The 23766-nt window shown below is 39.7% G+C and overlaps 1 protein-coding gene across 1 annotated transcript in view; it reads right to left on the bottom strand.

Moving 5' to 3' along the window:
• Positions 1–7248: 7248 nt before the first annotated feature.
• Positions 7249–23766, bottom strand: part of LOC121863747 — a 79977-nt gene continuing 63459 nt past the window's right edge. Inside the window, exons 30-41 of the mRNA XM_042362514.1 lie at positions 22485–22591; positions 20761–20875; positions 18965–19182; positions 18639–18822; positions 15674–15843; positions 14541–14647; positions 9999–10159; positions 9195–9316; positions 8293–8403; positions 8053–8211; positions 7771–7932; positions 7249–7477 (exon numbers count right to left, since the gene is read on the bottom strand). Of these exons, the coding sequence (XP_042218448.1) occupies positions 7313–7477; positions 7771–7932; positions 8053–8211; positions 8293–8403; positions 9195–9316; positions 9999–10159; positions 14541–14647; positions 15674–15843; positions 18639–18822; positions 18965–19182; positions 20761–20875; positions 22485–22591 (1781 nt within the window). The 3' untranslated portion in view covers positions 7249–7312. The remainder of the gene's footprint in view (positions 7478–7770; positions 7933–8052; positions 8212–8292; positions 8404–9194; positions 9317–9998; positions 10160–14540; positions 14648–15673; positions 15844–18638; positions 18823–18964; positions 19183–20760; positions 20876–22484; positions 22592–23766) is intronic.

Below are 23766 nucleotides of genomic sequence, written 5' to 3'. Positions count from 1 at the left end.
AAAATATGACGTAATAATGTACATTGGTCATGCATGGTGTTTCTGTATTAATATTTTTAGAACACTGTAGTTGCTTTTATCTGTACGATATAGTTGATAATCCTGCTGAGCAGCTACTATGGCCTGTTCAAGTGAAACAAATTCTTATAAATAAGGTCGGGAATTGATAAATTGACAGTTTGAAATATGAGGAGCTCCCTGTTAACAAAATTATCTGTGATACTTGTGAATATTGCCACAATAATTTATGCTACCAAGTAAACCACTCAACCTGGTCGTCCTGAGGTGGTGCAACGTGGACAGCCGCTCTGAGACCTGCCGTCTGTAGCACCAGCTTCGAGGTATCGCCGAATCCATCGTGCAGCGGTGTTCCTGTGGACACCAACCTGCCGGCTAATGTCTGACGCCGAACCCTTCGTTATGAAGGGCAATAATAGCTCCTCGTGTTCCCTCTGAGGTTTATAACTGCAACGGAATTTTTATAGTAACTTAGAAGTTTTCTTTGTTGTTCAGCTTAAGCCAGTCAATTAGGAATTAAGCGCGATCTTACATCCCCATTTAAGAGAATAGTTCAGTGTGAACCTGTAAGATCTCGGGGTTACTCAAGGTCAGAAGGTAGCCTCAGGTTTTTGTTGTCACTCCCGATTTGTCCAATGTTTTCCTACTTTGCGTTTACATAATTCCACGTGTATTTATGTAACTGTATATTTCGCTTATTTCTTATAACGAGTGATTTATGCAAAGTCATCAGTCCAGTCCTGACCTCTTAGTTTTAGGGACATTTATCCATACAGGGGGGGGGGGGTTGGAGCTGGGACGGCCGACTAGTGTTATCATCATCGATACAATGGGTATATAAAAACTCAATAATTACAATGTAACTAAAATCTGCAATATCAGTTACCAATAAAGAAAAACAGCAAAGTTACCATCAAGGTACCATTGAAATTACATCTAGTTTCAACAGATATTACAGAAAATGTATTCAGAAACTTACCGAAATAGACGTCACTTAGAAATTGCAAGTGGATGACCAACTAGAGCTGCCATGTATTACTGTTTCGGAAAAAATAACAACCAGAAAGCATGTAATTACTGCTTCTTTCTTTTATTTGCTGGCCGTCAACCCACAGGGGGTCACAGCTCAAGATTGAAGAATCCACAAATCCAGAAAACTGTGAGGGGTGCAGAATTTTTTTTTGCTGACTGTACTTAAGAGCCTTAATTGACAACACAACCGCGTTCAACCCTAACCACCTCTTGTCATGGAGGACTTTAACTATGGTGACATCGACTGGAGAAATGAAACCACACCAAATGACCTAAATAACCCTGCTCTCTTATTGTAGAAACTCTGAAATAAATTTCTATTCCAACAGATTAAAGATCCGACTCATTACTGAGGAGAGCAAACACCCAAGCCACTGGACCTCATCATAACTAACAAGGAGGGTGTGGTGGCCAAGCCGGAACACCTAGCCCCCTTTGGCACCAGTCACCAGGTGACGTTGTCCTTCAGATTTGACAATTACTTGGTTCATGGTAAAATCAGGCCAAGGTTCAAATATTACAAGGGTAATTACGACGGGATGAGTAAGGAGATGAGAGGTATTCACTAGCCTGACTAAGATAAAAACACAAACACTACGCTGAATATCAAAACAAGTAAAGTGAACCATTTCATCGATAAATATATACCCAAGACCAAACCCAGTGTCTCCAGGAATACAAGGAGACCGCTACAAATGAACCATGAGGCGGCCGACACAGTTTAGAAAACTCAGAAATTCGAGACATTGGTTAAAATTTCAATCATAAGCAAGGCAGGGTGATGTACACCAGATCCAGGAACCAACCAAAGTCAGGGTGTAGAAGGGATTGAAAAAAAGTTCGAGAGGAGGATTGCGAGCGAGGTAAAGTCAAACCCAAAGGCGTTTAACCACTACGCAAAGTCGAAATTAAAACGAGTAGGCGTAACGGACTTGAAGCTTGAAGATGGTAGTTAGGCAGATTCTGACCAGGAAAAGGCGAAGGTGTTGCAGATTCTTTTCCTCGGTGTTCACAAGAGAGGATGCGAATAATCTTCCTGCGTTTGATGACAGACGGTTTGACACAGTGCTGACCCACATTATGTTCCCAGAAGAGGTTATAAGAGACAAATTGTCAAAGCTAAATGTTCAGAAGAGTCCCGTCCCTGACATGGTGCATCCCAGAACCCAGAGTGCTTAGAGAGTTGGGCAACGAGCTTGCTCATTCCCTGAAGATCCTGTTCTTTAAACGCCTGGATGAACAAAAGGTCCCCCGTGATTGGAAAATGGTTATGCGAGTCCCATCTTCAAGAAGGACGATCGTCACTCCACGAATAATTATATAGATCAGCGAGCCTGTGTCGAATAAATGGCCGCTAAGATTCAATGTCACGCAATGTAAGAGGATGCACCTGGGTCGTACCAACAGTAAGGAAGCGTACCTTATGTCCAAACAGGACGAAAAAATTGCATTATAAAGATCGAATGCGAAAAAGACGTGGGTGTGTTTGTTGACAATGAACTGAAGTTCTCGGGCCACTGTGAGAAGAAAGTAAACCAGGCAAATAAATTATTGGGTCTTATAAGAAGGTCGTTCAGATATCTAGATGGTCCGTCCCTCGTAACGATCTTCAGGAGTGAGGTTCTTCCCGGCTTGAAGTACTTTCAATTGATTGAAAATGTCCAAAGGAGGGTCACCAGACTGGTGTCTGCACTCCGGCACCTCAGTTATTCAGAGAGATTAGAGCGCCAGCAACTGCCTAGCGTATACTACAGACGGGCAGGGGGTGACCTTATTGAGGTATATAAACATCTCAAGGGGCACTACTCAGTCGAGTGTCTATACCTGGAGCTGGCGGACGCCTGCCCCACGAGGAGTCACAGCTCAAGGTTGAAGAAACCACAAGTCCAGAAAACTGTGAGGACAAACTTTTTCGGAGTGAGAATTGTAATCTCTTGGAACAATCTGCCAGATTGTGATGATGGCACCGAGTGTGAGCTGTGGTGCTTTTTCAAGACCAGACTTGACCAACACTGGGGCAGGTTCAGATATATTCAGGAGCCAGTGCAGGCCCACTACTTGCCAACAGTGTGTAACAAAGACGTAACCGCCCACCAAGCAGCTAACGAGCCGATCAGTGGCGAAAAAGATAAAAGTAAAGGTTTCAATCAGGTTAGGTTAGGTTTGGTCCTAACCCAACCTGACAAAAACATCAGTTTTACAAAACCAAAATTCTCACTCCACAAAATACACAAGCACACAGGTCACAAGAAGGGTACTGCAGGGCAGTGTATTGGGCCCGCTGATTGTTTGCTTCAAATGTTACATGCCTGACACTGTACTCTCCTCCATACAAATGTTTGCGGATGACGCCAAGTTACTTCGGGAAATTAAAAACCAAGCAGACTGTGAAGAGCTGCATTAGGATTTCTGAGCTCCAAGAATGGTCAAAGAAATGGTTACCAAGATTCAATGTCACTAAGTGCAAGAGGATGCACCTGGGACGTACCAATAAGGAGGCGTATCATATGTCCCAACGGGATGAAGATACTGCATTAATTGAGACAATGTGAAAAGGACCTAGGTGTGTATGTTGACAATGAGCCGATGCTCTTGGGCCATTTGCAAGGAAGTGGTAAATTAGGCAACTAAATTATAAGGTCATATAACGATCATGAAGAGTGAAGTGCTTCCCCATCTGGTCCCCGAGATATAATAGGGACTGTCAGTCGATTGAAAATCTCGAGAGGTCGTCCACCAGACTGGTGCCTGCACTATGGCACCTCGGCTACCCTGAGAGATTGGAGCGTCTGAACTTGCCTAGCTTATACTACAGACAGGCAAGGGGGGGACCTAATTGAAGTGTATAAGCATCTCAAGGGGCACTACTAAGTCGAGTGCCCTTACTTGGAGCTGGCGGACGCTCGCCCCACAAAGGATCACAGCTCAAGGTTGAAAAAGCAGCAAGCCCAGAAAACTGTGATAGGGGCATCTTTATTCTGAGGGAGTTGTGAACTCTTGGAACAATCTGCCAGTGTGTGTTGTGACAGCATCAAGTGTGAGCTCTATCAAAACTGGAGCAGTTCTATACATTTAGGAGCCAGTGCATGCCCAGTATCTGCCAACAATGAGTATCAGACGTGACTGATCACCCAAGCAGCTAACGAGCCGATCAGTGGTAAAGGGTTGAACAGAACTTGAGGTTGACTGTACAGTTACCCATAAAATTTCTGTCACCTCTTCTGGTGCTCCACGAACAGAGAGATTCAGTCTCATGAACTCGAAGCAGTAGACACTGAAGCACTGTTCTGTTCATAAATGCTTCGGATTCAAGAGTGAATCTTGGAGCAGCGGAAGAGACAATAGGACTTTTGTGGGTGACTGTACATCCAAAATTAACTACTGTAAGAATACAGTGAAAACAAAAAGTACAGGAATTTACACAAATTTAGCCTCCTAAATATCTGGCTCTTAATTAAAGTACAGTTTACCCATAAAGTGACCTAGATGTTAAGAATAACTGTCTGGCTACCAGAGAAGACATTGCTCACTGGCACTGTCAAAATGCCACCATGTCAGGTCATCTTCATATTGGCCTGTTTCCAGCAAGTTAAGTTTTTATAGTGTCTAGTAACATCTAGCAGGGTGACATTCGCATCATATTTAGTTTGTGTTAGAATTGGAGGAAGCAACTTGATAAGATTTGGGATGGTATATGGAATTAAAAGTGTGGGTTGTGGAGAAGGTTCTGGTTGTTTGTAATCTTGCAGTTCTTACATAGATAGTACAGTTTGCAGTTTGGGCAGTTAGTTTCCCTGTACAGCACACATTTATAGTGCTGAACTTTTGGTAGATACAGTATATTCGAAACCATCTCTGGCATTTAATTATATTTATGCCATGCCAACTTTTGGTTTTTAGGGGGTCCTTGAGTATTTTCAATATATCCTGAGGTTAAGGAAAATATGGGCATATTAACAATCAAAATGGAGTTACTTTAAGTTGCTGTACAAGCTCAGCTTGAAGTTGATATATGATTGTTAAGTTTACGGCAATGAAATGAGCAACATTGTGTCCATTCATTGGGCTTCACTAACTAGTAGCCAAAAATGAATTTTCCGAGATTCTAGGATCATCAGGAGATAACAGTGCTCCCACAGAATGCCATGTAGAGTTGCAGTTTTAGACACGCAATGTTAACTATTTTTCTTAACTTTTGTGATAGAACATTAATATCAATCTGCTTTACTCTAGAAACTTTATAAATTTGTATTTTGTAGCCGATGAATTACTAACTGGGGTAATTATTGCGTGAATTTGTGCAAACTATTGAAATACACCATCACTGAAAAAATTAAATTACAAAATGGTTGGAGGTGTGAAGATATTGATCCAGGAAGACCATTTTTTAGTCTATTTAAGCTGTGCAAATTTGACGAGCATATTCGCTGTTTAAATTTAGGGCTTACTATACTTGCCCTTACATTTTTTTTACCTTTATCCTCATCACCTCTGATCAGCTCATTTGCTGCTTGGGCAATAGGTTGCATCTGACATGCACTGGCTCCCAAATACAACTTAACCTGCTCCAGCCTGGTCTTGAAATGGCTAGCACACCATGCCGTCACAATACTCTTGCAGGTTGTTCCAATACTGTAGTTTACAATTCATTGAAAAAGTTTGCCCTCAGTTTTCTGGACTTTGTGCTTCAACCATGACCTGCGACCCCTTGTGGGGGCGGGTGTCCGCCTTTTCCAGGTTTGGACACTCGGCCGAGTAGCGCCATCAGAGAAGTTAATACACCTCAATTAGGTCGCCCCTTTCGTGTCTAGTATAAGCTAGACAGTTACATGCACCTCAATCTCTTAGGTTAGCCGAGGCACAGTAGTGAAGGCAAGGGTCTGACGGCCCTCCATTGGACATTTTCAATCAACACAGTCCCTAGCCTATCACAGGGACCAGACAGGTGACCTTACTCCAAGCAGGGAAGCACCTCACCTCACTAGATATCCGAAAGACCTCATGTATCCTGGTTTCTTAAAACGATATATACAGTTATCAGTAATCAAAAGCCAAATGAAAGTTTAACACTTGTCATTTACAATCATCTGCCAAGTTCTAAAACAGATTTGCTAGGTCTTGCCATTTCCTCAGATATGTCATGGAAGCCACACATTAATTGGTTGCTAATAAGAGGTCTGTTTAAGGATGTTGGAAGATTCTCAACAATTCCATAATTTTATGAGCATGTCAGCAGTTCAAGTAGAAGTGTTGATGAAATTGGTCGAATCATTAATTTTTGCGACACTGAAGAGGGAAGCCATTCTAGTGGACGAGAGGGTAATGTCACGCCTCCGTTTTTGGCATCGGGCAAGTAGAAAAAACAAAATTAGTCACTCAAAAGACCTGTCAAATGCCAATATATAGTATTGGTGTTAAAGTTGTCAAATAACTTGCACCGACTGCATCAATTAATACATTGCCAATTCATTTTCAATAATCCAAATACCATACTAGTTAGAAGCAAAACACCCATAAAACCACTACCATCGCCATCTGTTGGCCTTGAAGACTACTTTTCAGTGACTATGCTTGCCATTATAATTATACCTATAGATACTGTATATTGAGATTACCATTTAAATTCATGCTTCACCTTTTGAGAGCACTGTCTGACTGCGAACTTGGTTCGCATAGCCTAGTTACCAGGCGAGTTGTGGACTAGCATGTGTCCACAAGATGGCGAACTTGCAGACAGTAGCTGTCCGACAATAGACACTATCTCTCAACTAGCTCTAGTTTGGCACCCAACAAGGATCCAGCTTCATCTATATTAGTCACCAAGTTTATCTTTCCCTCATTTACTTTGGTTATGCAGTCAGAGCAGTAACAACAACGATGTCCCTTTTCTTGTCGATACAAGATGACAATGGACGATCAATTCTAATGTGTGAATCCTTGAAAACAGAACCAAAACTGCTGCACACTATATCCAAACACATTGGACCAAGGTGGCCAGATAGTTTTTTTTTTTGTACTATACAAGATTCATGAGGCCCAATGGCAATAGGATAGCAATGGAAGCAGGGTCATAAGAGAACTTTACTCCTGACATCACCATATTTATGCATTATTTGAAGCACTTCAGTACTCCAATTTGCAAATTCAAGATGTTCCAGACTAGTATGCAGTACTCATAACAGGTAAACTAAAAAAAACTCTTGAATCATAAATATATTGTTTAAACTGCAGTACATTAATTTAAAATAGAGACATGTTATGGCTATTCCAGCAGGCTGTATGGCTTGATACCCTTTATCTTGGCCCTCAGAACCAACACTCCTGGTGGGTACCAGATGGATACCACTACGTAGGTGCCACTGTGTATCTTCACAATAGCAAGTGCATAGGCATCTTTAATTAATATGGTCTGGTACAGTCTGAAGCCCTGAAAAAGAATGTGGGTGTTAATAGCATAACTTTTAAAATCAAAAGCACAGTTGATAATACATAAAAACACCAAGTTTTGTTTGATCTTGGCAGTTCCCACAAATCTCCTAGACCCAAAATGTTCAAGTTTTTTTTTACCTCCAGCATTTCTCAATGGGTTGTTTCTGACTGGAGCAAAGCTCCTGGGAGTAAATTTTTTACCTCGGTATTTCAAAGAATTTGTAGACCCCAGATTATTTCTTACAAATTTGTTTCCGATCCCCGTGTACAGTACTTTATACTTCAACTTGCCTCTGGATGGTGATATTTATACACATGTAAAGTTCCCTTTTCTGAGAGCAGCAACAAGTAGAGTGTGCAGTCTACTATGAAGGTCACTTGGTCCACCACACCAAAGGATGGAAGACATTCAAACTCCTCGAAGTTCTCAGTCTCTTCATTGTATCGGAATATCTGTTGGTTTAATTGGTCATACTTTTACTGTACTAGAATTGCTAAATCAATGGTACCTATTATTAAGGCACTTTCAATTTGACTTCCCATAATTATTGACAGTAAATTAAAAACACTTACCAATACTTTTGTGGTATATTTGAGATTATCTTCAAGTACTGGGAAGTCTGCTGCCTTAAGCTGTGCCAAAGAAATGAAGTTCTCTTCAACAGGTAGAGGAGATTTGATGAAAATTCCAGTCGTAACATAATCAGCGAGGTACTCTCCCTTTAGTTGGAACTGAAAGAAGGCATATATTTAAAAATTTTGTTCAATACACTTTTTATTGCAAATGTCAGTACAAATTCCAAACATGCCCACCTCCCTTTTACCACTCTTCCACACGTAGAGTTCAGAAGTAGCTCTATATGGATCCACCACATTGTCACTTCGGAACTCGTTTGCAACCAACAAGTACCACATTCCCTTTATCTGCAAAATAATCAATAAATTAGTCAGTGCAACTTTTCACATGGAGGTTTTGCATCCACAGTAATTAAATGGAATAGAAAATTTTAATCTACCTTTTTGTGGAAAATTCAACCACCCCAACAATACTGCAAGATCTTCCACTGTATAATCAGCAGCAGTACCGTAAACAAATATTAACAAAGGTGCAGAAACTAAAAACTAAAATTAAGAAAAACAAAAACACCAATGGGCAAAGTCATTCATAGGGCTTCAAATGGAGACAGTCTCCTGGAAAAATAATTAAAACTTTTCCTGTGTATTGTACTGGCCCAGTTCAGAAATTGTTGCATTGGTGTGTTTTGTATTAAACAAATGAAAAGTAAGAATCCTTAAGTTAAATGCCAATAATTGTCAAGAGTAACATTATGTACCAGTAATGAAACCTTTTCCAACCAATTCCCTAAATATTGGTAAGGATGGAGGAGTATTGGAATACTGTACAATAGTTTGAATGGTGGGGCTGAGCTCTTGTATTTGCAATGCAAGGGGTCCAGCTACCTTCCTAGCTACACAAAACCAGTTTTTTTTTTACCATATCAAGTTAATGCCCCCCCATCTGCTTTCTTCAAATAAATCTTGTTTACAGTTTACAATGTTAAGTGGCACAAAAATTCCAGTTAGAAAATCTGTACCTTATTTCACTCAAGTGTACCTAAACAAGGATTAGTGTATTCACGTGTTATTTTAATATAAAAAAGAAAGCTAGTTTCTAATTTTTGCAAAAACAATTTAACAGAATGAAGTAAACTTACCAAAGTCAAATCTAATTTGGAAGCACTGGAGTGGGTTTCCTTAGACCAGGCAACGACCACTTGTCGTAGGGTCAGGTCAACCATTATTGTGTGTATAATTGTTGTTCCCACCACATTTGAGGCTGCAAAATAGTAATATTAGCCAATTTCAATAAATTTTATTGGTTAATAAGTAGTCCTATCAAAAGGATAAACTAATTCAAGCCTAACCTCAATTATCCATGATGCTCAAGACCAAGTCTGAGTTTCAAACTGAATACAGTACAGAATTCTCAATGGCATAAGCAAATCTGACAATGCCAGATTAAAAATAAAAATACTTTTGTTTTTGGTGCATTACTGTCTGCCAAGAATATATGTGTGTGTGTGTGTGTGTGTGTGTAATGGTCAGCATCCTCGGCTCACAAGAGCAGACCCTGGTTCGCTCCCCAGGCAGGGAGGAACTATGGGCAAGTTTCTTTATGCCATTTGCCTCTCTACCCGGCAATACTTGGGAACCAGAATATGAATCCATTTGCGAATTGTGTTGGGGGATGGTTAGCCAGTGCAGTTGGTAGTTGTCCCGTACTTTTGGACTATTCCCGACACTGAGTCATGCAGCTCGTTAACTCGAGGTGTGGTTTGTGTTGGCAACAGCAGCTACACTTTAAATATATTCACGCCCAAGTGGCCCTTGGGCCGGCCATCCTCGCTAAACGAGGGGGCAACCATTACACATATATTGGGACAATACATTAATTACCATATGGTAGTATATCTACAATAAGTTAATTGCTTTTAGACAAAACCTTTATAAAAACTTACCATGGTCAAGGCCAGCCACAGTTACAATGTATGCAATTCCATTATCAACAAACATTCCAGCATCAGTCACTACACCTATGTTTACAGTGGCTGTGATGATATTCATTTGGGGCTTTGTAGTAGTGTCAACTGTGATGAAGGTTGGGATTCCATCTGTACACCTGTAATGAAGAAGTACTGAATATTTCCATGATCATTAATACTCGCCTGTCTCCCCTTAAGCCAAATCTATATTTGTCTATTACCTTTAGTTTTCTCCCACTTAAGCAGGAGATGAAGACAGAAGCCAAGAATGGGTGGAAACTCAGAGGCAAGGGCAAGACCCAACTGTTGGGGTGCATTTACAGGAGGCATGTTACTAGGTACCAGTGCTGACTGGTCTGTCCACTAGCCCCTTATAAGCATTGCATCAATGGCTCCACTAGCCACAAGTAACTCACCCCTAGCAGACTAGTGGACTTCCACTGGACTGAAAATTGGTAGTCTCAACTTTTCAGTCACTAATGGGATGCACATGGGTTAAAGCACCTGCCCTTTTTGTTTCCATGTCAAAAGTTGAAAATTTAAGTGCCATCAGTCTGCCCCTGACTGCATTATATTACAGTAGTACAGTATTTTGATTACTTTGAAATACAAAATTAAAAAGAAAATAAGCAGTTGTCGAATGTATTTATTTCGGTTCCAACACCGACTCGGCGGCTCACGCGCACGCACAGATGCACTCTTGCCCCAACCTGGGGCAACGTGCCCATTGAGCTAGGGTGGGCATGTCCCCCAATTTACTAGAGTATAACAATATGATAAGTGCCGAAAAATCAAACGAGCTGAAAAATAGAGCTTTCAAAAAGTAATTGTTCCTAAATAAATATACTGTACAGTATTTTATATTATAACCTAATATATTAGTGTAATTTGTAGTACAGTAGATAAAAATACTTTGTTTAATGAATTGAAAAAGCAATTCCAGAGAGGCGAGAAAATATTTTAGACCCACAGTAGCCCAGGGTTTACTGGTCAGACTAGTCATGCTGACCTTGTTACTCAGGAAAATTTATTTTTCTTCTATCCTCTTCGCCACAGATCGACTTGTTAGCCACATGGGTGATCAGTCACGTCTGCTACACTTGTTAATGTGTACTGGCTTCAGCATGTATCTGTACCCGAGTTGGTCAAGCTGTAGACTTCCCTTTATTATGGCTTAATTATGGATATCCATTACCTTTTTAGACTGAAAATTTAGCATAATTACCCAACAAACGCTGGCAATTTTTTCTATACAAATTGCTTCTTCCTAAACAGCAGCTAAAGTATGGATATTATCTTCTTCCTACCACTAATAAAAAATTTATGAGACTAGCTAAGTTGCAACCATGTTTTACATGGTTAGGCTGCAGTATGCAGGGGTCCCCAAGTTACAAATGAGTTCCGTTCCAGAGGGCTTTAAGTCGGAACACATACCCTATGTGTAATATATCATAGCCCAAGTCCTTTTATACCTCTTGAATCCCTTAACCGAGAAGAAATTGAATGAAATACAGTACAGTAAAGGAAAGTAAAAATTAAGTTTAACACTTGCATTAAAACCTGGGGCTGGCTGATCTTCCACCCATATTACTAACAATTTTTCCATTTCAATTAACAATCCACTTTGATTTGTTATCACAGTTAACTGCATTGGTGTAGATCCTTTAACATGCACAAGAATTTTCCGTTTTTTTTTTTTTTTCGAAAATTATTCCAACGGTTAACCGACTGAAGCCCAATGCTTTACCAATGACAGAGGGGGTGTTATGCCTTTTTCAGAAGGTTTAATTATATCAACTTCCACTTCCATACAAATTGTTTTCCTTTTCTAGGATGCACTACTACCATTTACATCAGGTTTGCATTTGGGAGCCATGATGAAGGCAGAAAAATTAATGTTAATAAGCAAAAAACAGGTTTGTACTAACACGTTAATTAGGCGAGGGCAAGGTGTACCAACGCTCTTTCAAGACGTGTGGCTGGGCGATGCATTACTCCCCACCTGCCACACCGCCTCGACACTACGCAAACTTTTTCTACATTAATACTACGAACCATTTGTACCTGTCGTATTCTTAAATAACGGACCTTAAGGGACCTCATTAGTATCAGCGGGTGTTCATAAGTTGGAGGTTCACATCTCCGAGAGACCTCCTGTACTATAATTCTTAAGGGGCGTTCGTATATAAAATCTGTTCTAACCAAAATGAAACATTTGAACAAAACCTGATCAGAACATTTGAAACGAGAAAAACTTAAAAATAAATAAATTGAGTAAAACATGTAATGCTCCGACTTGACTTGTGCTCAATAATAGCAGCAAACGCAAAGTATCCTGCTGGATTCCAACAGTAGAGTAACCCAACGTTGTGCCCTTACCAAAAGTCATGTATACATTTAGTTAAAAATACTTTTACAAATGTCACAAATCTGTTATCCTACCTGGTACACATTAATGAAAATTAGTGGGCTGGCAAATTTTATGCGCACTTATCGGATGTGATGCTAGGTAGCCAATCTTCAGTCATTGTAACTACCTATGATTATTTTGCCTAAGCCAAAATTATACTGCATAATGAAAACATTTATATTTTTACTACACAGCTGACATTTAGCTAACACAGACAAACCTTTGTTTTGATTGTTATGCTAGCCTTGATGTTAATTAGCAGCTTTGGTTGACAAAAAAATTTTACATCTTTTTATTTCAAATTCACTTGAATGCCAAGCTGTAGCCTCTAGTATTACTGTTGTGCATACAGGGAACCCCAGGTTATGGGATGGGTTCATTTCCCATGGACGTTCTTAAGTCAGAATTGCACTAGTGTCTGAACACGTGCTATGTGCATACAGTACTTTGAAAACGGTTTAAAATCACACTATATCATAGCTTAAATCCTTATATACATCTAAAATCACTTAAAACTAAACAAGAAATAGAATGACAAAGTACAGTAAATGAAAGTATAAAATAAGTTCAGGCAAATAAAATGCTATAAATTTAAATTCCAATCCCATTCATGTTGGCGGGCTTTCGTAAATCTGACTTTCCAAGTAGGGGGACCCCCTGTATGTGCACATTATTAATAATCAAGAGCAAAGGGGGGGGGGGGGGTTTGCCCACTTTTTTACAGTTAAGCACCTGCCCTCCTGAAAGTCTGCATAGATCTGGCTAGAGAAGCAGGCAGTTGTAATTAGCGGTGCTGGATGTTCCACTCTAAATCCTGTTCAGTTCAGTTTGAAATTGATCATATTAGTCATGTTACTATGTTTACAGGTCCTGATTATTATTTAATACAGTAATCCTCTCCAGATCTTCAACCGCTAGTTCATTTAGAACAGTAGTTGCAGCACCAAGTTGCTCCTTTTTTCAATCCACTTTCCCCCCTCCCCCCACACTCCTTTTCTATTTATTCCTTAAAATTTCAACAAGAAAACTGGTGGACATCATGAGGAGTTACCTGTAAGGCATCCTGGTGCCAACCCTCATTACTCAGATGGTACAGCTATTCCTACAAACTTATTTGCTGGTTTACATTTTCTCAAGTCCATTTTGATGTGCTTACTGAATAGAGCTAATATAATGGCTATAAGGGCCAAAACCTGCTTTTGACATTTTATGGAGAGGAATATAAAAAAGCTGAACAGCAGCACTAAGGGCAGGAGTACAGTATAGGTGCCACATGTCCATAGCCACTACTAAGCTAGTGTTGGCATGCAAAGGCTTGGCTCCTGTGCTTGCATACCAGTGACAAGCCTCATGCAAATACATCCTTATGGTGTGAAACGAGCAGAAATTATCCACACCCTTACACAGTATCCCACCTTATGTAAATGTACAAAGCGAGACAAAATAAATTAAAATGCATATTAATCTCTCAACATCCAATTCAAGTTTTTAGGCTCAAAGCTTAACCAACTTATTCTAGGTTACTTTAAACTTTGTACAGTATTTTCCATTATAAATTTGGTGGATAAAGGTAGACATTTACGCCCGTATTATTGAACAGCATCTTCCCTTTAAGAGGGTCATTGTGTTTCAACCCGACTATTAAACTGAAGGAGTCTTGAGGGACACCACAGTACAGTACTTCACAGGGTGGTGTGGCGGTAAAATTAATTCCAATATTATATATTAATTTTATTGGAATTGGTTAATTTTACCTCCACACCACTAAGTACAGTACTGTGGTGTCCCTCAGGACTCCGTTTAAAAATCGGGTTGAAACACGACGACCCTCTTCAAGGGAAGATGTTCAATAATACGGGCATTAATCTTGTATAGAACTACTGTATTTGTCCCTACTGCAATTACTGTACTGTAAATAGGATTCTCAGCGGAAAGTATGGGAGTTATTCGAGATATGGACACATTGGCAGGTTTTTTTTTTAATGCGTTTTAGATCCTCTATGCCGTGATTTTTAGATTTTATTAAAAAAATATGGGTATCTAGTGTCCTTTAAACTTTAATTTGATATAATTTGGGTATGTTCTAAAACAACAACACTAAAAATTACCTTCTGTTCAAAGTTATCTGAAGCTTCTCTGTAGTATGGTGGAGTATGAAAACTGCACCAGAGGAGTGCAAGGTAGGCTCACCAGCTATCCCAGCATCTTCGTTAACCTTTAAAGATATAGAAATATTTCTTGGACTTCTCGTATTTTCAAGATGTCCATTCTATTGAGAATGAAAATGGATTGTCCACAAAATAAAAAAATTTTAAGCTTAATTATAGGCAAAGAAAAGTACCATTGATTTTAATCATTAAGCTATTAGTTAATAAAGTTCTACAGTGATCCCTGTTAACGCGCGCCTCGGTTAACGATTTACCTTCCACAAGATTCTTAACTTCGGTTAACAAGCAATCCCTCGATTAACGAGTTTTTTACGAGCCGACTTCAACATTTTTTTCGCTTGCATTTGGCGGTCCACCAGCTGTAGTATTAGTCTGCCAATACAGTAATCGGTTTTAGGGCTTAAATTCCTTACTATTTTAGTAAATATCAAGAAGTTTATACTATTCAATAATTTTAAAAGTTTAATATTAACTTTTTTAGTCATTTTAACAATTATTGAACATAATTAAATGTAAAGAAACTAGTTTCTGGAGTGCCATCCAGCTTGTTAACACACCAGACATGAGTTAGTCTCTCTGTTTTCAGTGGATGTAACATCTTGCTTGACTCTTCAACTAAACACTTTTTCTGTGTTTCCAAGCAAATTATTGGTCACTGAAATTTATTTTACATATTGACAATATATAATGCAGTGCAGTGTTGATTTAAAGAAAATCTTGAATTACACCAAGAGAACTAAAATTTTATGGGCGAAATGGTGCCATGGGGTGACTTCTCTAACACCCCAATGCCTTCCCTTCTCCTCCACCCCCATTCTAATTCCCATCATCATCCAGGAGCCTTCTACATACACACCTTAAAGTAAGTGTACTTTCCTACCTTTTTTGTTGAATTTAGGCAATTTTCGGTGAGCTGGAACCAATTACCCAAAAACCCATTGAAACAATGGTTTCAGTTAAAGAGTTTTTCTGTTAACGAGCAACCTGCTGGAAGCGATTGTGCTCGTTAACCGAGGGATCACTGTATTTCAAACCAGAAGTAGTTTATTTATCCTCTAATTGGGACTTCAAACCTGGAAAAAGGAAGTTGCAGGAGTACAACAGAGGCAGGGACCGCCACGACTTCTGACACTAAGATAGCCGAGTGACTCGAGGTTATGGTTCACTCCAAACCACAGATGGCCAGCATGTGGCAGTATAATGAATTCCAGTTTCTCAAGGTAAGCCAGTTCAAATATTCTTTCTGGAAGAGAAAAAAACCAGTTTGCAATAAAGTCCAGAATGTGACATCTAGTTTTATACCTATGTATGTAAATGCCTAGCATTAACTCGCCAGGCCAACATACAGGCAATTAAAACCCCTAATAAATACTTATTACATAATAGGACACGTCACTACCTGGCAGTTAATAGCCATTCTCAAAACACCCTCCACCATACGCATCGCTCCGTCATCTCTTACCCTAGAGCGAGCAGTAAACAAATGTCAACTCAAGGTCGAGACAGGTGGGATGTAGACGTCGCATTCTGGACTTTACAGCTTTTTGTACAATGCAGAATGTGACCTCTAGCCTTGATTACCCAAGCAGAAGATGGTGACATTGCATATTAGGCTCCGCTAGCTTAGTTCCAGATTCTAATTATAAACTTTTTTGGAATACTGTATTTTCCAACATTAGGAACATTTACCAGAAAAAATAAAATGTTCATTAACATACTTCAATTAGGATACTCGCTATTATGATGAAGGTCCTGGTTGTGGAGATTAACTAGGTGGGGGGACCCCAGTACCACCATATGTGAAGCATTTTTCAGAGATCGATGAAAACTGCTAATTTGAAAGGTTGAATATTTCCAAAAGCCCACTTTTAATCTGACTGAGGCTCATATGCCACAAATAGGCCACAGACCCTGCACATTTCCTGGAGTCATGTGCCAAAAATTTCTTGCCAGGGTCTGCTCAACTCACTAACCGAGATGCATATTTTGTCATTTGACCAAGACAATTTCTTCCCATCCTGTGACGAGAATACACATAAGAGCCTCAATCATGGAATCTGGTTAACCATTCTTGAAGATTCTTAACTGAACGCTATATACGAGGAACCCTGGTCTCATCCATTAGCCACTTTATCCCAATGGGTTGTGAGCTTGAAAATCCTTCATATTTTTTATAAGCTCCATACTAAAAAGCATGACCTCTTCCTCAGAAAATACCAATAATGATGGAATTTGAAATCGGCTTGCCAATTCTCATACCTGTTGCTATAAGGAAGACTGCCTTCTGGAGCAATCTGTCCTGGTTCAGATTTATATTTTATTAGGCCCCCATAAGACATTTAGTAACTTTATCGGGAGACCAAGGTGGGGTTCCCATAGGGCGAAGGGGTTTCTGAATGAAAAAGGACGATCTGAGCATTTGATAAATTCTTTGGTTCAAAGTAATATTAAAACCCCACACCAGTGCCAAGATGCATAAATATCAAATACACCCCTGTAAAATAAAATCCTCGTGGCACTTAATATTTCAGCTATTACAACACAAATTAGCAGAGCCTGCTTTGTCTGTTCACAGCCAATTCGCTGGGCAAGAGATGACGGGGGCAGCGTATGATGGAGGATGCAGGAGGGGGTTTTGAGAATTGCAATTAAATGCCAGGTAGCGACATGTCCTCATATTAAGTATCAAGTAATTATTAGACGTTTTAATGGCCTGTATGTTGGCCTGGCAAGTTAATGCTAGACATTTACATTCGTAGGTATAAAGCTAGACATAGCATTCTGGATTGAACAAAAACTGTTCAATGAAAACTTTCCATTTTGTGAAATTCCAACCAATACAATGAAGCCAAGCAAGGTCAACATTACTTTAAAGTTCATAAAAAAAATACATTGGTAGAATGTGCTATATACTGATTAATTGGGAACAAGGTATATGAAGAGGAAGACTGGCAAATGAAGTCAGGAAGAGGAATGAAGAGGAAAACCAAAGCAAAATGATGCCTTAGAAGAGCCTGGCTAATGGGGAACAGTAAGATGCATCCAAGCAGCTGATCAGTGGTGAAGAGGATAAAAGTACTAATGGGGAACAGTAATATGCATCCAAGCAGCTGATCAGTGGTGAAGAGGATAAAAGCTGATCAGTGGTGAATGATAAAAGTACTAATGGGGAACAGTAAGATGCATGATCAGTGGTGAAGAGGATAAAAGTACTAATGCAGCATGCAGCTGATCAGTGGTGAAGAGGATAAAAGTACTAATGGGGACCAGTAAGATGCATCCAAGCAGCTGATCAGTGGTGAAGAGGATAAAAGTACTAATGGGGAACAGTAAGATACATCCAAGCAGCTGATCAGTGGTGAAGAGGATAAAAGTACTAATGGGGAACAGTAAGATACATCCAAGCAGCTGATCAGTGGTGAAGAGGATAAAAGTACTAATGGGGAACAGTAAGATGCATCCAAGCAGCTGATCAGTGGTGAAGAGGATAAAAGTACTAATGGGGAACAGTAAGATACATCCAAGCAGCTGATCAGTGGTGAAGAGGATAAAAGTACTAATGGGGAACAGTAAGATACATCCAAGCAGCTGATCAGTGGTGAAGAGGATAAAAGTACTAATGGGGAACAGTAAGATACATCCACGCAGCTGATCAGTGGTGAAGAGGATAAAAGTAGAGACTGCATGGAATATGTTCGTGTTCACAGGGAGAGTGGGGACAGCTTTAGTGCAGGTCCTTTTGATCTTATGCTCAATAAGTACCCCTTTTAGCCTCAAGTGCTCTAGGTCGTAAGGGTTGGATTTGAAGAATGATATGCTAAATAAATTTCCCTTCAAACTCCAGATGAAGCATGGTTTAGAACATTCCTCTGGGGGCAGAAGTTACAGGATATGGTTTTTCTTGATCTGAGAAACAAACCCCTTTAATATTGTGTAGATACCACTGTACCAATGCATATAAAACAAATTGGGGAATGCAGAATTTTATATTATTGGATAAAAGTAGCCAACTATTTTCAATATAATTTGCATACTTACCAGTGGGAAGGTTGGTCACTCTGAAGGAAGCCAAAAGGGAACGTAATCTATCAATACGCTGATATTGTTCATCTATGATTCTCTTTAGTGGTGACAAATTGTAATTCAGTTCTGACAAGTCAAAACCATTAACTGTGTGGACCACCACCACCGACTTTCTTGCCCTTACCACATACTCAAATGTCTGAAAACATTTAGGATTTGTGGTAAAATTGTTTTAGATAAACTTAACTTGTCAACTCAAATGAGGATTTGACCTTAACAGTATCCATTTTTTTAGAACCATTTTAATGTAGTTAGAAAAACATTCCTAGGTGCTTACTCACCACTACTCCAGCAATGGTCGCATCTTTATCCTTCCTCACTATGGTATTATTAATCTGTAGGATGTCCAGACCATTCAATAGTACTGTCTGTATTTTCCCCAAGACGTGAAGACCACCTGTTAGGATCTTGTGACCAGTTATCTCCTGTGATGCCCTGCCATACTTCACCACCAGGTTCGACACAACCACATCATTAATCTGTTCCACCTCCAAGTCACCTGAGGAAAAAGCATAAACAATTATGAAATACACTACAGTACAGTGGTCCCTCGATTAACGAACGGTCCAATTGACGAAATTTCTGTTAACGAATTAGCTCCCATAAGGATTTTCAATTCCAGTAGCGAAAGCCTTACGAGAAACGCACTTTGTTGTGCGCATCAGCTGATCGGCCAATACAGTAATTGGTTCTATGTTTACATTCGTTTCCAGTGGAGTAAATATCAAGAAAGTTATGCTCTAATATTTTTGCATTTTTTATATTAAAATTATTGGTCTTTCTAATTTAGTTAACATTGACAATATATGCAGTACAGGGAACAGATTTTGTGCACCCATCAGCTGATCGAATCACCCACCAACACTTCAGTTTAACTTTGTTTACAGTGGAGTGAACATCAAGTTTGTTGGTCTAATAATTATGCCTGTTTACATTAAAATTATTGGTCATTCTGAAATTTATTTCACATAATATACAATGCAGAAATTATCTTGAAACATGAAGGCATTAGAACCAATGCACTCTGTAAAGAATATGGCACGTCATCATCAACTGCCTCTACAATCAGCCGTTTGATATGTAAACAAAGCTGACTGGAATATATAACACCTCAAAGCAAGTTAAAATAATATTCTATTGCTTTTTAAATATTATTACAGTATACTGTACATTACTGTATTTAGTTTATATTTAATGTTTTGTTAATTTTATTACTGGTATACAGTACTTTGTATACTTTTTCTGTGAGTTGGAACCAATTACCCAATATCCCATTGAAATAATAAGATTGTTAAACGACTGGGTTCATTAATGGAGGGACCACTGTACAGTTGGTCCTCATATTACGCGGTCCTGCATTCCGCGTTTCACAGTTAACGTGGTGCCTTGCCAGAACCTAACATTTTCACATTCCGCGGTCGTGAACCCCATTACGCGGAGAGCGGCTGGCAAGCCGCGCCATTTTTGGATCCAAACCTCCCGCCATCCGCCATGTTGTGCGCACAAGGTCGCCCAGTCATCAAAACATGACCAGTTCTTCACCCGCCACCCACTACAGCCGGCCCAAGTCAGTGATAGTGATAATTATAGTGAGAATATGGACTTATATGAACTTTGGGGGGTTTGACAAAGAGGCCCTGCAAGCCTCTGTGGTGGATAGTGATACAATTGATACAAGTGATACAGGTGAGGGCCAATAATCTGCCCTCTGCCTCGGAACCAACCGCCCATCCCCGTGTGCCCAGCCATCTTTTCTACTAATGTAAGTGTTAAAAAACCTAATATTATTGACATTTCTCTTAATTATTAATTTTGTGTGCATGCCATCATAAAGTTAAGATAATATTTTTACTACAACATAGTTGTGTGTCGTCAAAAAGTGGAGTTAGAGATCGGCCCGGACTCCATTTCAATTAATCCCACATGTTATGTTATTCACTTTACGCGTTTCTCACTTTCCGCGGTACCCTCCGGGTTACATTAACCGCGTAATATGAGGACCAACTGTACTATGCTTGCAGGCTTTGATTCCTTGCTTGGCACTTAGGTGAAAAACAATGTTTATGGGGATGTGTACCTTCAACTCTGATGGCTTCAAATCTCCAGTTGCCATAGAAAGTTTGGTTTTGATCGAGTGTCATCCTGGTGGTGAACAAGTGTGCCAGATCTACACCATCCACCAAGCCAGACACCTGCAGAACATAACACCAAAATTAACGAATACATGTAACTATTTAATTTCTACCAAACGTAACGTTCATCAAAAAAATTACTTGGGAGGATAACTCAAGAGGCCAGGAGGAGGCAACTACTGACTTCAGCTGTACCAATGGAATTATTTCTACAAGCATAAAGTTTTGATCTGACAAAGCAAAGACGCATCAAATTATAATGGAAGAGTTGACGGTCTGAATTTTTTTTGCAAGATGGCAGATCAATAGATAAAGAAAAACTTAATTCACTATGGTCATGATATTTTTAAAATAAATTGGGACAGTTTCAAAAATAAGGGTTAAAGTTGCTAAAAAGTCAGGTGACTGCAAAGAGCTCAGATTGGTTGTGACACCACTGGTTGGTGCAAGCTTCCCAGCAGGAGGCAGCCAGCTGCAGTTGTCCAACCTTTTCGGTTGCTCGGCTCTGATAAATAGATAATTAATTGTGCTTTACTGTGCAACACAGCAACGCCAATTGGAATATATAAATATTACTAAGCACATACTAATTCAATCGATATTAGTTGCCCATACAACAAATTTCATAGATTAACATTCCAAACAATATTGGTATTTTGGTCATCTGGGGGAACCTCAATATTCTAGCTATGGGATTAAGTACTTTAAACAAGACATTATCTACAGGATTTCTGCATCAAAAATCTTTTTGATAGCACAAGAAAATACAAATCATATGTTAGGTCAGGGCATGATGAGTTATAAGGTTAGCTTAACATACATCGGTAGAGGGGGGAGGGGGTAGCAACTAGAAACTAATGATTTCCGATAGAAATGAAGGTCTAAATCTTTCATAACACATCACAAACCATCAGAAAAAACAGTCTGCATGTCTAAATACAAGGATGACCAAAACTTAAAATTTACCCAATACGTACAGGTATAGCCTATCAAATCTAAACATCAAAATACTTATTGTAGCTAAAGTAAATTTTTATCCATTAATGAATATACATAAATGATATATCCCAGTAGTTCATTAGTGAATCAAAACAATAACTATGCTGTCATGCTAACTAGCACCAGGCATTCTCAAAATGAAGTCCAAACAATGTCATTACAGTACTTCTAAATTTACTCGATCTTCATCTAGTAAGGATATACTCTGGGGAGGAGGGGCAGAAGAAAGTCTACCAGGTAAGAATACATGACAGCCAAGTTGGTGTGAACATGGGAGTTTTTTATGTCCAAAAGAACAAGAATGGAGGAAACTACAGCAGGTCTATTGGCCCATACTGGGCAGTCCCATTTATGCCCAACAAACTATGTTTGAAGCTGCTCTTCAGGATACATTTCTTCACTTCACATTTGTCCATGACTTAGACCATCCTTTCTACTCTCTCCGATTGCAGTGATGAGTTTGAAACTAACGACATCACTGCAAATGGCAGCCCCATATCTAGAGAAATGATCTTTTCGACTATTATAGCAGGACTTTACTTTAATTACAAATTATACATACCGGATCACTCTACGAACATGGCAGAGTGTAATTCTTGTGTTTACCCAGAACTCAATTCATCCATTGCACAGCAAGTACATACTGTATATATAATGTCAGTATTCTTACCATGAGGTTGCCTCTGATGGTAAGGGAACCAGTAAAGATGACATCATTTATTATGTCCCCGCTGGAAAACACCACCAAGTCTGACACCCGCACTCCACCCAGAAATCCTGCAGAAGGAAAGTTTTATTTCTTTTTTATTGCTTATCTTGCAAGTTTAGACAATTTCAGTTCAAATTCTAATACTGCACTGTCCCAAGACATTCATTCCAAGACACCACAGCCCCACCATAGCTAGTAAGAGAACATGCGCACATAGGTTGTGGAGTGTGAAGACTTGCCGGATTCATAAAAAACGAAATGCATGGAACTACAACTTGGGCAGAGAACTCTTAATAATGATCACCAAAATTACCTTGGAGACTACTCTTATCAGCAGCATGTTACATCAGAAATAAGAGAAAATGGCAACATTAGTTGGAACAAAACTGTGTAATGGAAAGCAACAGTTGTCTTAGGCCACCAAAGTCTAGGCCCCCCCCCCAAAAAAAAATAAGAGCAATAAGCCAAACATCCACTAAAACAGGGAAATAGTGAATTAGGGAAATTAGTGACTTGACTAGTGCACCATCAGGTTGCTACAGTGCCAACAGAATATCAAGATACAAATTTTAAGTGTACAGGAATTACAATAATGCATAGTGATGGTGTGGTGAGGTACACAACTACTCCTGGATACTGTAGAAAAGGAGAAAGATCTTGGTTAGGTCATTCACTGATGGATGTGCAACAAGTGGGAGCTCCTTAACTGTATAAATAATTCTGAATTTCTGTATAATCTTACACCATTATCAGTAACACCACCCACCCAACCTCCTTGACGTCGTCCACCTACCTTCTAGTCAAGACCACCTGTACCACCACCCTCACCATTATCCAGATCACCACCACCCTCACCATTATCCGTATCACCACCACCCTCACCATTATCCGTATCACCACCACCCTCACCATTATCCCTATCACCACCACCCTCACCATTATCCCTATCACCACCACCCTCACCATTATCCCTATCACCACCACCCTCACCATTATCCCTATCACCACCACCCTCACCATTATCAAATATCACCACCACCCCTCACCGTATCCATTATCACCACCACCCTCACCATTATCAAGTATCACCACCACCCTCACCATTATCCAAGTATCACCACCCTCCTGCATTATCCGTATCACCACCACCTCACCATTATCCGTATCACCACACCACCATTATCTCACCACCACCCTCACCATTATCCCTACTCACCACCACCCTCACCATTATCCCTATCAC

This window comes from Homarus americanus, unplaced genomic scaffold (genome assembly GCF_018991925.1).
Source record: "Homarus americanus isolate GMGI-L3 unplaced genomic scaffold, GMGI_Hamer_2.0 scaffold48354, whole genome shotgun sequence".
Classification (NCBI taxonomy): domain Eukaryota; kingdom Metazoa; phylum Arthropoda; class Malacostraca; order Decapoda; family Nephropidae; genus Homarus; species Homarus americanus.
Note: the sequence above shows the minus strand (reverse complement) of the source record. Positions and strands in the feature narration are given on the sequence as shown.